General features: G+C 40.5%; 1 protein-coding gene across 1 annotated transcript in view; it reads right to left on the bottom strand.

The window, feature by feature from the left end:
• Positions 1-15,840, bottom strand: part of LOC134568710 (calcium-activated chloride channel regulator 1-like) — an 83,263-nt gene that overhangs the window by 57,139 nt on the left and 10,284 nt on the right. The window contains exons 5-6 of the mRNA XM_063427362.1: positions 14,786-14,957; positions 3,900-4,124 (exon numbers count right to left, since the gene is read on the bottom strand). Of these exons, the coding sequence (XP_063283432.1) occupies positions 3,900-4,124; positions 14,786-14,957 (397 nt within the window). The remainder of the gene's footprint in view (positions 1-3,899; positions 4,125-14,785; positions 14,958-15,840) is intronic.

The raw sequence follows: 15,840 nt of genomic DNA, 5'->3' as shown, positions 1-15,840 counted from the left end.
TTCCTGACTTTGGCTTATTTCTTGTTTATGGTATTTTCTACTATGCTTAACCTCTGCTTTCTCTCTGACTGCTCTTTATGTTAAATCCGGACATTCTAAGGCCCAGTAATATGTCGTAATTATCTCTCCTGCAGATTAGGGTCTGTGAGTGTTGGGTTCTCCTATCCAGCCAGGACAGTTACACACTATGCCATGTCAGGAATAATATGTTTGGCTCTCGCATATACATTTTTGTGTCATTTGAAGATGGCAACATCTCTGTATAGAAGATCTGCAATCTAGAATGGCCTGTCCCACACCAGCAAACACTGTTTCTGTTATTTTTGGTTGGATTAATGAGCATATCGGATAAACTCCTGCCCAAGGTATGTATATCAGGAACTGGCATGGGGTTCATTCATGTAAAAAACATAAATTCAATGTACACTGTTAGCAGCAAAACAACCTATATACAAACTACATAAATACAAACAGAAGGGATTTAACTCCTAAATGGCAGATAATTAAGTAGTGAGACTGCAGAAGCATGATCTATACACCAAATCTTCTTCATTAAGCTAAAGTTGTTTTGGTGCTCATAATATCCCTTTAAACTGTAGTGCAATATAAAGGAACATTCTAAGTAATATAATCTGTTGTAGTGCCCTGCATAAAAAGCGTATCTCCCCTGAGCTAAACATAGCCCATTATAGGGCAATACTCTTTGGCTGAGAGCTTTCAGCTTAAGTAGGTTACTGGATTATCCTTGCAAGAGAATCTGTTTGCAGGAACAGGAGCCATGGGTGCTTGCCATCGCCCAGGTAAGTTGTTAAACCATTCTTAAATGGTTTGAGTAGCCACTCCGAGTGGTATCTTTTTTATGGCATGAATACTGTGTTTCTTCCTTTTTTTTTTATCTGCCTCTATATCATTGAATTTGGTGGAATTCATATGACTGGCACGTGAAAATTTAATTGGATCTCAGACATAGAATATGATTGTTGTGACTGGTAATATTGGAATGAAAAAGATACTGACATAATAGTTGTAACTAAAAATGTGCGTTTATCGGACAAATCAAATTTCTCTGGATTTTGGAATTTGAAATCTTCAAAATTTGTTAGCATGCAAAATTAAAACAAAGGCTTTCTGAATGAATTGAGCTGACCATTTCCAAATCCATTCATTTTTATAAGGATAGCAAATTACGGACTTATCTCCTAAGCAACTGTAACTACCCCCTCTAACTACCGTCCCATATCCCTGCTCCCTTTTTCCTCAAAGCTTCTGGAAAGACTTGTCTTTACCCGTGTGTCTCATTTCCTCAATTCCAACTCTCTCCTTGACCCTCTTCAATCTGGCTTCCGCCCTCTCCACTCTACAGAGACTGCCCTTATCAAAGTTACTAACGACCTAATCGCAGCTAAATCCAAAGGCCACTACTCCATACTAATTCTTCTTGACCTCTCAGCGGCCTTTGACACCGTTGATCATGCTCTCCTTCTTCAAACTCTTCAATCGCTTGGTCTCTGTGACTCTGTCCTCTCATGGTTTTCCTCTTATCTCTCCCAACGCTCATTCAGTGTCTCCTTTTCTAATGATACCTCCTCCCCTTGCCCTGTCTCAGTTGGAGTTCCCCAAGGCTCCGTCCTTGGTCCCCTTCTATTTTCACTTTATACTGCCTCTCTTGGCAAACTTATTACCTCTTTTGGATTTCACTACCACCTGTACGCTGATGACACCCAGCTATATCTCTCCTCCCCGGACCTCTCCCCTGCCGTCCTGCAACGTGTCACTGCTTGCCTTTCTTCCATCTCTGACTGGATGTCCTCCCACTTTCTGAAACTCAATCTCTCAAAAACTGAGCTCCTTGTCTTTCCTCCTCCTAATACTGATCCTCCTCTTTCGCTCTCCCTCCAAGTTTGTGGTACCAACATCAGTCCATCCTTGCAAGCGCGCTGTCTTGGCGTCATACTTGACTCTGGTCTCACCTTTGAGCCTCACATCCAGCATGTTGCCAAATCCTGTAGATTCCATCTTAAAAACATAGCCCGCATCCGCCCCTTTCTTGCACCAGATACTACCAAGGAGCTTGTCCATGCTCTAGTAATTTCCCGCATGGATTATTGTAACCCTCTCCTGATTGGTCTCCCCAATAGCCGTACTGCACCCTTACAGTCCGTAATGAATGCTGCTGCTAGATTGATTTTCCTCTCTAGTCGTTTCTCTCACACCTCACCCCTCTGCCAGTCCTTACATTGGCTTCCTGTATGCTATAGGAGTCAATTCAAGGTACTAACTCACACCTATAAAGCACTGAACAACTCTAGCCCCTCTTATATCTCCTCACAGATCCATAGGTATGTCCCTTCTCGGTCTCTCCGTTCTGCCCGTGACCACCTCCTGTCCGTTGTCCGCACTCGTACGGCCAACTCGCGCTTGCAGGACTTCTCGCGGGCGGCTCCCTTCCTATGGAATAGCATGCCTACCGCCATCAGACTCTCCCCTAGTCTTGCATCTTTTAAGAAGTGCCTTAAAACCCATCTCTTTAGGAAAGCTTATGGCCTCCAAGACTAACCCTTACCTCACATACCTGTCTCTTGCCCTCTCCTAAAGGGCAGCCCACCTTATTTGATTGTAAATTCCTGTCCTAATGTGTTTTTCACCCCACCTCCTATAGAATGTAAGCTCGTTTGAGCAGGGTCCTCTTCAACCTATTGTTCCTGTAAGTTTATTTGTAATTGTCCTATTTATAGTTAAATCCCCCTCTCATAATATTGTAAAGCGCTACGGAATCTGTTGGCGCTATATAAATGGCAATAATAAATAAATAAATAAATAAGAGCAAATTTAAGATTTTTTTTTTTTCCTATTATCCCTCTTTCAGTTGTTTAGATAGCTTACCTATTTTGGAACCATGATGTGGGGTTCCCCTTCTTAGGACACTAAATTAGATTGCTGTTATGTGGATTTCTCACCTAATATAGTACCATGATGTGGGGTTCTCCTACTTCAAATGCTAAATTAGGGCACTGTTTAGTAAGTTCAAAGAAAAAAAAAAATGTTTTTTATGGCATTGTGAAGGACGTGACAAGTGTTGCACTTGGGAAATTTTAAACCACAATATTGTGTACTGCACAACTGTTTGCTAAAATATTTTATTTGCTTTTTGGAAAAATATATTTGTTATGCTGTTGTGCAGGAAATGAAAAATGCTGCCTTTGGGGAATTTGAAAACCACTGTATTTGCATGGCAGCACATTTCATAACCTGCACAACTGTTTGCTGCAAGATTTACTAATTTGTTTTTTGGAAAAGAAAATGTTTTATACTGTTGTGCAGGACATGAAAAGTGCTGTCTTTGGTGACTTTGAAAATTGCTGTTGGCAGCACTTTTTACACCGTGCACATCAGTTTTTGAAAATAATTTATTTTTGATTTGGTTTTGTTCATTTGCTGTTGTGCAGGATGTCAAAAATGCTACCCTAGGTCATGTTAATCCAGCCCTGTTTTTTTAGATTGTGGCTCTAGAGATCATGTTTGAATATAAAATATTTTAATATCTTGGAGTGAATATGGGCATGCGAATGAAAGCTCTTGTGCCTTTCCCGTGCTTGCAAGAGTGATTTTTCATCCATTCCTATGGGGAAACAATGCAAGTGCATTTCACCACATGTGGGTATTTGCTAGGCTTATTCCATTTGTCTGAGGTAGACCAGAAAAGTGGGTTAGCTCTCATGGAAAACATGTAATACAGAACTTCAAGGCATATTTGTTTTTAATTCTTGTTTTTTAAATGTACGGTATGTATTTTAATGGACAATCAAAGTCATGCCCTAAAATAGTTGATACATGTATCCAGGAGTGTCCCATTGAAAACATGTAAAAGTAAGTACAAACTCAATGTATGAAAAACTTACAGAGGACATGCTTCCAGAGACATCAAGTACTAATGTTATAACTCTTTCTTTATATTGAAGCAGTGAGAACATAGGTTCAGGAATAATAACATTTCCGACTGGAGAAGTATTCTTTATATCATCAGAGTTTTTGACAACATCCCAGGTGCTTTGATAGTCACACAGTTTGTTTTGTAAGTTAGGAGCATGGATGTTATGGTTGCTGTCATCACAAAATTGGGATACCTGAAAAAGGGATATATCTATTATCCAACAAAGTCTAGGTTCAAATGAGATTACATTAATCCACCCAATATATTGCATACATGTTATTGCTAATTTAAAGACACAATTGAGTAAGCTTACACTGGAAAACCATATGAATCGAGCCTCCAAGCCAAACAATAAAATAAAAGAAAACTGCACAAAACCATGCAAAATGCCTCTAGTTAGACCTCACTTTTGCTTCCTGATATCTCTCTTACACCAAAGGGGTATGCACAGGAATGGGAGTTGGCAGATATGTTGACCTCCAACTGTTAGTGCTGTTGTATAAATGGCTTCCAACTATGGCCTCAATTTAAAGGGACACTATAGTCAACATAACAACTATAGCTTAATGTAGTTATTCTAATGTGCATAGCCTATACCTGCAGGCATTTCAATGTAAGCACTGCCTTTTCATAGATAAGGCAGTGTTTACATTGCTGTCTAGCAGCACCTCTAGTGGCAGTTACTCAGACAGTCACTAGAGATGTTTCTTGAGTCAGTCCTGCTCAATGTGCTTTGGTGTACTATATGTTCAAATAAGTAGATATTTTACTAGAGACTGAATAGTCCTTTGTTTCATATATATAGGTATAAAGGTCAAGGTGTTAAGACTGAAGAGCTTAAGGGTGCCCTGACCCAAGTGTACAGGAACCATGTTTATATATGTGCTAGGAGGCTTTGGACATGTAAGGTAGTTTTCAATCTGTAAGAACGTTTTTTGTCTTCCATTTTTATGAACACATTTTACATGTTAAAATGATTAATTAAAAATTTAATAATCAGTAGTGTAGCTACACTTATAGCAAAAACCCCCAAACAATTGTTAAATTAATTTTTTGGGGAAAAAGGTAATAAAAGTTTGATTGACATAATATGTGATATCACTAAGGTCTCATAATGGAATAGGTTTTATTTTAAATGTATTGGTGACATATGTAACTGAAATGTGCTGTGATTTGAATACATTGGAAAAGTTATTACATTGAAAACATATAAATCACTCTCACTAAAATGTGACTTGCCATAATTACAAATTTATATAAATTTAGAAATGCTTGGTGTCAGTGTACACACAATACATAGGGTAATATTATTTTATTACTTTTGATTATGCTGTCTTTTTCTTATGTGTCCTTAACTATTTTGCATTACTTTTAGGTCATTTTACAGATAATTAATTATTTCCACACAATGCAATTTTTAACAGCTAAGGAGAAACTTGAAGAAAAGTTCAATTATATCAGCAGGATGAGCAATATTTTTTGAGTTATGCATTTATGGAGGAAAAAATTATATTTCTTATAAAAAAGTTGTTGAAATAAGTTTGAGGTACAGGTATATTAAAAATTACAAAAAACATTCGGCATCATTATACTATACTATAATACCAAGGTCCAAATCAACAGAAAAATTAAGACATGAAAAAGATTAAGTCTTACCCATGCTCAATGAAAGAGGGAGGACAAAGTATGTAGGTAAATCACAATTGCTCTGTTTGAATTAGACTTCTATTATGCACATTAAGTATCCAACAACATACTATGTTAAAATAAAATCTTATTCCAAGTCTTGAAATGTAATGTTCAACACTACTAGCCAGGTGTAAAATTAATGTACTTGCTAAACCTTTACAGTAATGTAAGTGATTTGAATGGACAGGGCAGGGGCGCACACATCTGACCTGCTTCCAAGTGACTCATTCAGCATGTGTATCTTTCAGCATAATTTGTATATTAGAATCTGAAAAATATTCCAATGAAACATGGGTGTGGTAGCAAAGAAATAGATGGGACAGATCCTTTTTTCCCCAAAAATAATTTTGCTTGATGACGAGAGGGTACTATGGTCACAGATAATTGAGAAAGGAAGACAGGTCACCAGATAAAATAATGTTGTTCTTTTTTAAAAGGGATGGCAGGTGCCCTTTCCTCAAAATAATAATTTGCCCCCTCCCGTCCCTTGTACCTCCCCCCGACCAAATTAGTAATTTCTCTGTTGCCAGTGCTTCAGTTAGGGAGATTAGACGTTGTCAGCAGCTTTACTGCCTGTCTTGAGCACTCCCACATGAGCACATGCCAACGGAATTGGAGTAAAAGGCATGCTGCTGGGTGGAAGCGGGAGAAATAATTGTAGATTATGCTAGCTTTAGTGTACCTATAATCTTAATTTTATTAATGACAGGAGGCGAGTATTTGCTTAAGTCTCTCTTTACTAGAACTCCACAGCAGCACAGAAAAAACAACCAATCAGAAAAAAGTTAGGTACTATAAAACTCCCCTCCCCATGCATCATTTCCTCTTTCAAGCTGCGACAAAAACAGAATAAAAGGCAGAGAACATCATGGGGAAGAAACGAAGTCCTAGATACGATGAATATAACAATGTCCACCATCCGAGAGTAACCGTCAAACTAGATAGTGTTGATGGACTGTAAACTGAAACGAGAGAAAAAACAGAAACGAACAGGTTGATTATCCAATGAAATGTACTCAGAATAAACATGTAGGTACCCAATGTAGCAACCAAAATTAACCTTAATATGTAGATATCCCAACCCTACTTATGAAAAGAAACACAGACATAATGAACAAGCGACAGGTATCAGAGACAACAAACAGAGTTGCATACGTACCTGATAATCTAAACTATAACATTAAACAAGGGAGGGACAAGAATGGGTGGGAAATACTCGCCTCCTGTCATTAATAAAATTAAGATTATAGGTACACTAAAGCTAGCATAATCTACAATTTTATAACATGACAGGAGGCTTCGTATTTGCTGTTTCAACGCTCAATTCACCAATCCAACGCTGTTTGTGTCGCTGGTATCTATTGCAGGAAATATCAGAGTAATCCTAATTGGACATTCCAAGTTCGATAATTGACAGTAGACGGATAAAAGAAAATGCCAGCCGACGAAGCATCTCAATTACGGAAAAAAGTACCATCCGCTGGTAAATCCATTGTATGTGGTTGCGACTTGTTTCCTAGCAGCCGGTCCATGAGCTGGCAAACTAACCTATCAGTCATCTTCCTGTAGTTTTAATATCAAAGGTCAAGTTCGGACTTGGGGACGCGAGAAGAAACTGTCACCGTCTCAACTCATGATCCGTAAGGCGGTTCCTCCGATCGTGCCAGGGATATTCGGCGATGCGGTCTTGCAGGTAGATCTCCAATTTCAAGGAATGCGCCCAAGTCCACTACCAAAATCGTATTAGAAACCGAGGAGGAACTTTCGTTCCTTCCTGTCCTACCCGGTGATATGTCTCATCCGAGAATAATTTCATAATGCAGGCAAGAGCGTGGCCAAACTAGCCGTATTCTAAGTGATTCTAAGATTCCAAATGGACTGAGTAAACCTTGGACGCAGTAGAGAAAGACTCCAAAGGACGTCCATTCAGGGTTCCGAACTGAACTTGTGTGGAAGGACGGTGGTCGACTATACTGGGAATAGCGAATCCTGGAAACCTGCAAAGGAAGGGAAAAGCCAACCGGAACGCAGATTTCCATCCAGCAATGCCCTCGTCAAAGAGTGAAAGATGTCTGTAGGAGTCGGGGTACACCAGGTACCTCCGTAAAATCTCATAGATCCCCTCGACGGTAGTTGAAAAAAAGGGGGTAGCGCGAATCCAAAAACAGACGGCTCCCGTGAGGGATGAATAGAGTATAGACGAAGGGTCCTCCATCTCCGAACCATGTTCACCAGGTATGCGCTCCGATTTTATCCCAAGATCGTAAAGACCGGAGAAGTCAAGACAAACGAGGATTCCTGATTTACCATATGACCCATACGTACGGTTTTACCTTCAGACCGGGCAATAGTCCTTCCTTAATGTTGTTACCCGAGCAAGGCGGTGCCTGTTTGCTCCATGAAGGTCTCCGTATCTCCCGACATCTTGACATGGGGGAAACTTTCTGCTCAGTTTGCTAGTAATGGTCTGGATATCTAAAACAGAAAGCAAACTCTGTATTATATGGTGCCGAATATGCCAAAAACCTGCACTCTCAAAATACCGGAGGACCATCCGTTAGTGTACCATCTCCAGGAGTGTGTGTAAATAAATGGGAGACTCCCCCCGTTATACCTCTGAGTATTTCTTGCGTGTTTTACAGCAGCCCGGATCCAGTAGATCCATCACGGGAGATAGAATAGAGGGATCTAGTCCAAACATGTAATACTTGCATGACCAGGCAGTCCTCTAGGACGAAGCCAGTAGCGTGGATGGCAGCTCTAATTGAATTCCGGAGGGACGCCCCTCTATGTAGTCATCAATGTCTTGCACAGGCACAAGCCTGTGTGATGAACAAATGGCCGGTACTGTAGAGCGTCGAGTGCATGAAAGAGCCGCGCTCTCTACTACTGTGATCGCATACCGTGAGAGCGTCCGGGTGCTAGCCTGAGCGGGCCGCACCCATTAGTAACCAACAGCAGAGTCTACATCCGAGACCGGTTCTCTCTATGAGAATGGGTCCACCAACTTGTACTTTGTATCCAGCCCAGTATCTGGTTGATGACGAGTGAGGGACTGCGCCCTCTAATAACAAATCAGTATCCGGTTCCGTATGAGAGGATTCGCCCACTGCTCCTGAAAATAAATATACTCGGATCGAGGTGATGGAGGGCCGCACCCTCCTGTGGTGCAAACTAGAGTCCCTAGAGATCAGGGTGACCAAAACCGTAGGGCGCACCAATCACAAATGTCAGCATAAGGCTGAGGGCAATCTGGGAAACAAGGAATGGAAAACTATCAACCGACTATCCGGATCCCGTGCGCGCGCGCGCGGGGTCCTGGTAGGCTGTTGGTAGTCCGAGGAAAGCTGGAGACGTTCTCCGCAATCCACGAGTGCCCGGGAGGTCGGAGGAGACCAAGTCAGGCCTCACGACTACCCGAGCGAATAGGAAAAGGAAGTCATGGAAAAAAAAAAAAAAAAAGCAACAATAAACGAAGATAAGAGAAAATACACCCATTCTATCTCGGATAGAATGTAAACAGCAGGCCGGAAGGTAAGAAAAGTAAATCCCACTGGACAGGGCCAGGAGCTAACCTAACGCAGGAAAAAACTACCGAACCTATAGGGACTCCGGGAGGCATATACAGAGTAGATGGTAAAGACAAGGGAAAAACACAGCTTTCTCCTGAAGGAGTCTGAATACCGGTCCCTGCCGGTGCGATTTTCTCCTTGGAGGCGTGCAGTCGCCGGTTTGAAGTAAACCGTGGATGTGTCCGGGGTCTTCATAAGAAACTTTGCCCTTCAGGCATGAGGTTTAGGGCCTTCACCCTTCCCGCCATATTCAGATGGCCGTATACTGGTGTCCTCTCGAACACTATGGCAATGGTGTTTGCCCGGACACCTGCCTATCTCCATGTCACTGGTGTGCACTGGGTTTTCCTCAGTGATATTACCCCAGGCCTGCGGCCAAAAGGGGTTCGGTACCAATAGCGTAGGCCCGTCCTTAGGGCATAGTCTCAGCAGGTCAAACGAATGGACACAGAAAGGTTAGCCAAGCAAATAGACACAGGCATAGCTGGCCATCCAAGTAGGCACCGACATAGCAGGCTATCCAATGGGGCACAGACATAGCAGGCCATTTTATTGGGCACAGGTATTGCAGGCCAATCTTATGGGCACAGACATAGCAGGCCAATCTTATGGGCACAGACATAGCAGGCCAATCTTATGGGCACAGACATAGCAGGCCAATCTTATGGGCACAGACATAGCAGGCCAATCTTATGGGCACAGACATAGCAGGCCAATCTTATGGGCACAGACACAGCAGGCCGATCTTATGGGCACAGACACAGCAGGCCAATCTTATGGGCACAGACACAGCAGGCCAATCTTATGGGCACAGACACAGCAGGCCAATCTTATGGGCACAGACACAGCAGGCCGTTCTTTTGGGCACAGACATAGCAGGCCAATCAATGGGGCACAGACATAGCAGGGCATACCCCGGTGTTGTATTCCGACAATAGCAGGGGGTCAATCTGTGTAGAGCCCCCTATATGTGTAATGAAAACCAGGGAACCTAGGGTGAAATAACTCCAATATGCAAACCCCCCTAGGCAGAGGTAATGTGTCTACAGATATACAGGAAACTGTTAGACCTTAATGCTTGTGGCCAAAAATAAGGATATCCTGTTGCAGGAAAACTCAGAAGTACTGGGTGTATTGCCTACAGGCTGATCGCCAGCCCTTGAAGAAATATAGAAGTAAAAATATATAATATATATGTTTGATCACATAATTGCTATATGTCTCTATATGGATATGCACCCTGAGCAGGGTGGGAGGTGGTCCTCCCAGACTGCCAGCGAATTAGGTTGGGGTCTGAATACACCCTGCCTATAGATGGGGGAGGAGAAAGCCCCTCCACAGACCTCCGCCAAGAACGGTACTGGCGGGGAAGGAGCTGCGCGTGGGCACACCCCCCACCCCCCCGCACACACGCGGTCCGCGGGCGGAGGCGGCCGCAGTGAAGCCTCTACGTGGAGGAAACGATCCGACCACCGGGTACTCGTGCTCACTCGCGAGTACCCCTGCGACCGGGTAAAACACACGGGACCCACGGGGGGGGGGGGGGGGGGCGGCTGCAGCGAAGCAGCCACGTGGGAAAGAAGATCCGGCCGCCGGGTGGTCGTGCTCACTCGCGAGCATACCGGCAGCTGGAAAAAAACACACTGGGCTGGCGGAGATTAACTCCGCGGTCCCAGATCTCGGGGGACAGAGGAGGCAAATGCTTTGGAGGTAGAAGCAGCGATGATCCGAAGTACAGACACCGAAGAAAAATCCCACAAGGCCTATAACCTACTGCATTTACAGGGAAAAAAAATCCCATAAGCACAAAACACACTGCATTATAAAAAATAAAATGCCACAAGGCCTATAACCTACTGCATTTACAAGAAAAAATCCCATAAGCACAAAACACACTGCATTATAAAAAATAAAATGCCACAAGGCCTATAACCTACTGCATTTACAGGAAAAAATCCCATAAGCACAAAACACACTGCATTATAAAAAGTAAAATGCCACAAAGCCTATAACCTACTGCATTTACAGGAAAAAATCCCATAAGCACAAAACACACTGCATTATAAAAAATAAAATGCCACAAGGCCTATAACCTACTGCATTTACAGGTAAAATCCTATAAGCACAAAACACACTGCATTATGAAAATAAAATGCCACAAGGCCTATAACCTACTGCATTTACAGGAAAAAATCCCATAAGCACAAAACACACTGCATTATAAAAAATAAAATGCCACAAGGCCTATAACCTACTGCATTTACAGGAAAAAATCCCATAAGCACAAAACACACTGCATTATAAAAAGTAAAATGCCACAAAGCCTATAACCTACTGCATTTACAGGAAAAAATCCCATAAGCACAAAACACACTGCATTATAAAAAAATAAAATGCCACAAGGCCTATAACCTACTGCATTTACAGGAAAAAATCCCATAAGCACAAAACACACTGCATTATAAAAAATAAAATGCCACAAGGATAAAACACTGTATATAAAAATAAAATGCCATAAGGATAAAACATACTGCATTATAAAAATAAAATGCCATAAGGATAAAACCTACTGTATATAAAAATAAAATGCCATAAGGATAAAACATACTGCATTATAAAATAAAATGCCATATTATAAACATAGAATGCCATAAGGATAAAAATATTGCATTTACATGAATACAATCCCACATGGATAGAACATACTGCATAATAAGAATAGAATCCCACAAGGATATAACATACTGCATATAAGAATAAAATCCCCTAAGGATTACAACAATACTGCATTTATAAGGCTAAAAGACTGAATATAAGCAATAAAAACCCAAAGCCACCCACTATAAGCAGGAGGCAGTGGTACTCTGACCTGTACTGACTGCAGAGCAGCAAAGAAAGAGGAAATGATGCATGGGGAGGGGAGTTTTATAGTACCTAACTTTTTTCTGATTGGTTGTTTTTTCTGTGCTGCTGTGGAGTTCTAGTAAAAAGAGACTTAAGCAAATACGAAGCCTCCTGTCATGTTATAAAATTACACTGCTAACCTACCGACTGTTCACCATCCCGGGAGTATATGGACAGCATGGCATGGCTCTAAAGAGCAGGGTAGTGTAATGTAACAGCATCCAGGAGTCCTGTGCCTGGAAGTGGTACCATGCAGCTTTCAACACCTCCAGCCCCCATCTGAGTATGAAAGGGAGAGCTATTTGCTGTCTGTTTTTGTGTATATATGTATTTAGCAGTGTGTGTGTCTATATAAGCAATGTATGTGTTTATGTATTAGCCTGTGTGTGTCTGTATTAGGCAATCTGAATGTCTATGTATTAGTCAGTTTGTGTGAATGAGGCAGTGTGTATATATTAGGTAGTGTGTGTGACTATTAAGCAGTCCGTGTGTGTAATCTGTGCATGTACTAGGCAGTGTCTGTGTGTATGTATTAAAAGGTTTATGTGTGTATATATTAGGCAATATGTGTGCCTATGTATTAAGCAGTGTGTATGTATGTATGTATGTATTAAGCAGTGTGTGTATTAGGCAGTGTATGAATGTATGTATATGTATTAGGCAGATTAATGTGTGTCCATATAAAATCTAGTTTATTTGTGTTTATGTGTTAAGGAGTGTGTGCATGTGTATGTATTAGACAGTTTGTGTGTGTATGGAGAGGCGTAGCTATGAAGGGGGCGGGGGTGGAAGGCAACAAATGTGTATCAGCAGCACTTTGTGGCAAGTGTTTGCTTCAGACCAGGCACTAAGGGATCACTCTGCTTTCTCAAGCTCCATGTAATGATGCCAGAAATTGGGATGTGATGTCACCCCAGCTAAAGCACTAGCATGGAGAAGCAGGGAGTTGTGCATTTAATGCACAATGTGAACCCAGTTGTTATAGTGCATATCAAAGCAATACACATGGGTTATACTGATGCAAAAGCAACAAACTTTCAAAAAAAGGGAAATCCAAACAAAGGTAGAAGAAACTTCACCTATTCTCCTGCCATCATTTAAATTTGTATTTTTTGAAACACCAAAGTTTGTCGCTGCTGTAACAGTAGAGATTTTAGCAGTTGTTTACAAATTCGACAAGCACCGGTGCTCTTTATGTCTCCCCATAGTACCGGTTTTACTCTGAACTGTAATCTCCCTGATCTGCGCCCTCATGCACTGCTTAGTGATGCTGGGAGCCAGAATGACATCATATCCCAGCTCCTATCATCAGTACATGGCTTGCGAGGGAGCAGAGCAGGAAGAGTTTAGAGACCAGATCTTCCTCACAGCCTGCTTGGAATCAAACTACCTGCCTGGCCTGCTGCCCAGCTCTTGGGCCCCCATAAAACAAGGCTAATAAGGCATTTGCCTGGGCAATTCGGGGTGGCATTTTTTGCCGCCCTCTGGAAAGTTCTGTCCAAGGCAATTGTATTGTTAGCTTCACTGTAAATACATCGATGGTGGTGTCCCCCAGGGTTCTGTTCTGGGGCCATTTTTATTTAACATATTTATAAATGATCTTGAAAAAGGAATTGAAAGGCATGTTTCAGTGTTTTTAGATGACACAAAACTCTTTAAAAGAATACAATGTGAGCAGAATATTGCTTTGCTGCAGATGAATTTGGATAGATTGGGGGAATGGGCGCCCAAATGTCAGATTACATTTTATGTGGAAAAATTTAAAGTTCGGGGTAAAGAATGCACAAGCAGCTTACACTCTAAATTGAAGTGAATTAGGGATAATAATATATGAGAAGGATTTGGGAATTATTATAGAAAATAAAGTATGCAACTATATGTAATGTCAATCGGTAGTTGATAAAGCCAGTAAGGTATTGTCATGTATAAATAGGGGCATTAATTCTCGGGATGAAAATATAATTTTGCCTCTTTATAAATCATTGGTAAGACCACACTTTGGATATGCTGTTCAATTTTGGGCACCTGTTTTAAAGAAGGATATTATGGCACTAGAAAAAGTGCAGAGGCGGGCTTTAAAATTGATCAAATCAATGGAGCACATTAGTTATCAAGAGAGGTTAACACATTTTAATCTCTTTAGTTTATAAAAATGGCACCTTAGCATTATACAAATATTTTACGGGCCAATATAAACCATTGTCTAGAAATCTATTCATAAATAGGACTTTACATCAGACAAAAGGTCATGCATTTAGACTGGAAGAAAGGAGATTTAGTCTAAGGCAAAGGAAATTATTTTTTACAGTAAGAGCAATAAGAATGTAAAATTCTCTGCCTGAAGAGGTGTTTTTATCAGAGTCTATACAGATGTTTAAACAGCAATTTGATGCATACTTGCAAATGCATAATATACAATTATATACATGTCAATTAGTGGGGTAATAGCTTCTTGATCAAATGAGATGTCTGACTGCCATTCTGGAGTCATGAAGGATTTTTTCCTACTTTGTTTCACAATTAGAAGCATTTCAAACTGTTTTTTTGCCTTATTTTGGATTAACAGCAAAAATCTAATGTGAGAAAGGCCGAACTGGATGGACGCATGTCCCTTTTCAGCTATGTAACTATGTAAGATAAAATCAAGAGAAAAAAAATGAAAATAAAAATAAAAAACTGTAATACTCACAGTAGGTAGTGACTGTAAATACATTATGGATTCACTAACAAACTGCTCTTTATCATACACGAAAAAACACCCTTCTTCGTAAAGACCAGTGGTTTTGTCAAAATTGCAAGCTTCTATTGCACAGGAATCTCCACCGCACTTTACATTAACACCAAAAATGTCTGCTGAACACCTGAAACAAGTAGAGGTTTTTTTTTTTAATAGTTACAGATATTTGAAATTTTTATTTCAGAAAGAAAAATACATGGGTGAAGTTGATGATGGACAGGAATGATAAATTAAAATAGATGCCAATGTGAAATAATTATTACATGGCAGTAAATGAAAATAAACCAAATGAGAGAAAACTTGCCTTTGCAAAATGTGTCTATTAAACCTAAATTATTTGTTTTTTAATTTGTATAAGTACTGATAGACAGGTTTGTCCTTGTGGACATTGATCACTAATAACTATGATCAACAATTAAATAAGGATAGCAAAATTCTGAATGAAGACAGCAGTATCCCCACTGAATTTGTCATCAAATCTCATAAACTCATGGAGCAGAAAAAGTTTTAACCATTATAGAATAAAATAAGTTTTTTTTCTATAAACATTTTGTTCTAGATTTTCTCGCTTTTGAATTTTTCTTTTCAGGAAACCGGCTAGAGTTTTGTATCACTTTGTTTCTTCTGGTGAGAGTTGTTTCCTCCCATTTGGCTTGTTTATTCATTTTGGTTTGATGTCTTCCAAGCACTTCTGCACTTGCTCAGAATAAAACATGTATCTATCCCTGTTAATTTTAACTAAACCATGTCGACAGAGTTAAAGCCAGACCTATGATTTGCTCTCTAAAAAAGTAGCCAAATAGTAAATAAATGACAACTTCTAACGGCCTTAATATCTGTCATGTGTTGATTACCACAGCAACAGTAATGGCGGGGAACAGAAAATATGTAGTAGTCTAGCTGCTGATTAAATAAAATTATAATTAAATAAAAAATCATGCAGTATAAAAGCTAAATAAAAGGTAAGAATGTGTTATAGAAAAATAATGTGTCAGGAAAGGACAACT

Source organism: Pelobates fuscus, chromosome 7 (genome assembly GCF_036172605.1).
Source record: "Pelobates fuscus isolate aPelFus1 chromosome 7, aPelFus1.pri, whole genome shotgun sequence".
NCBI classification, from domain to species: domain Eukaryota; kingdom Metazoa; phylum Chordata; class Amphibia; order Anura; family Pelobatidae; genus Pelobates; species Pelobates fuscus.
This window is presented reverse-complemented; position numbering and strand designations above follow the sequence as displayed.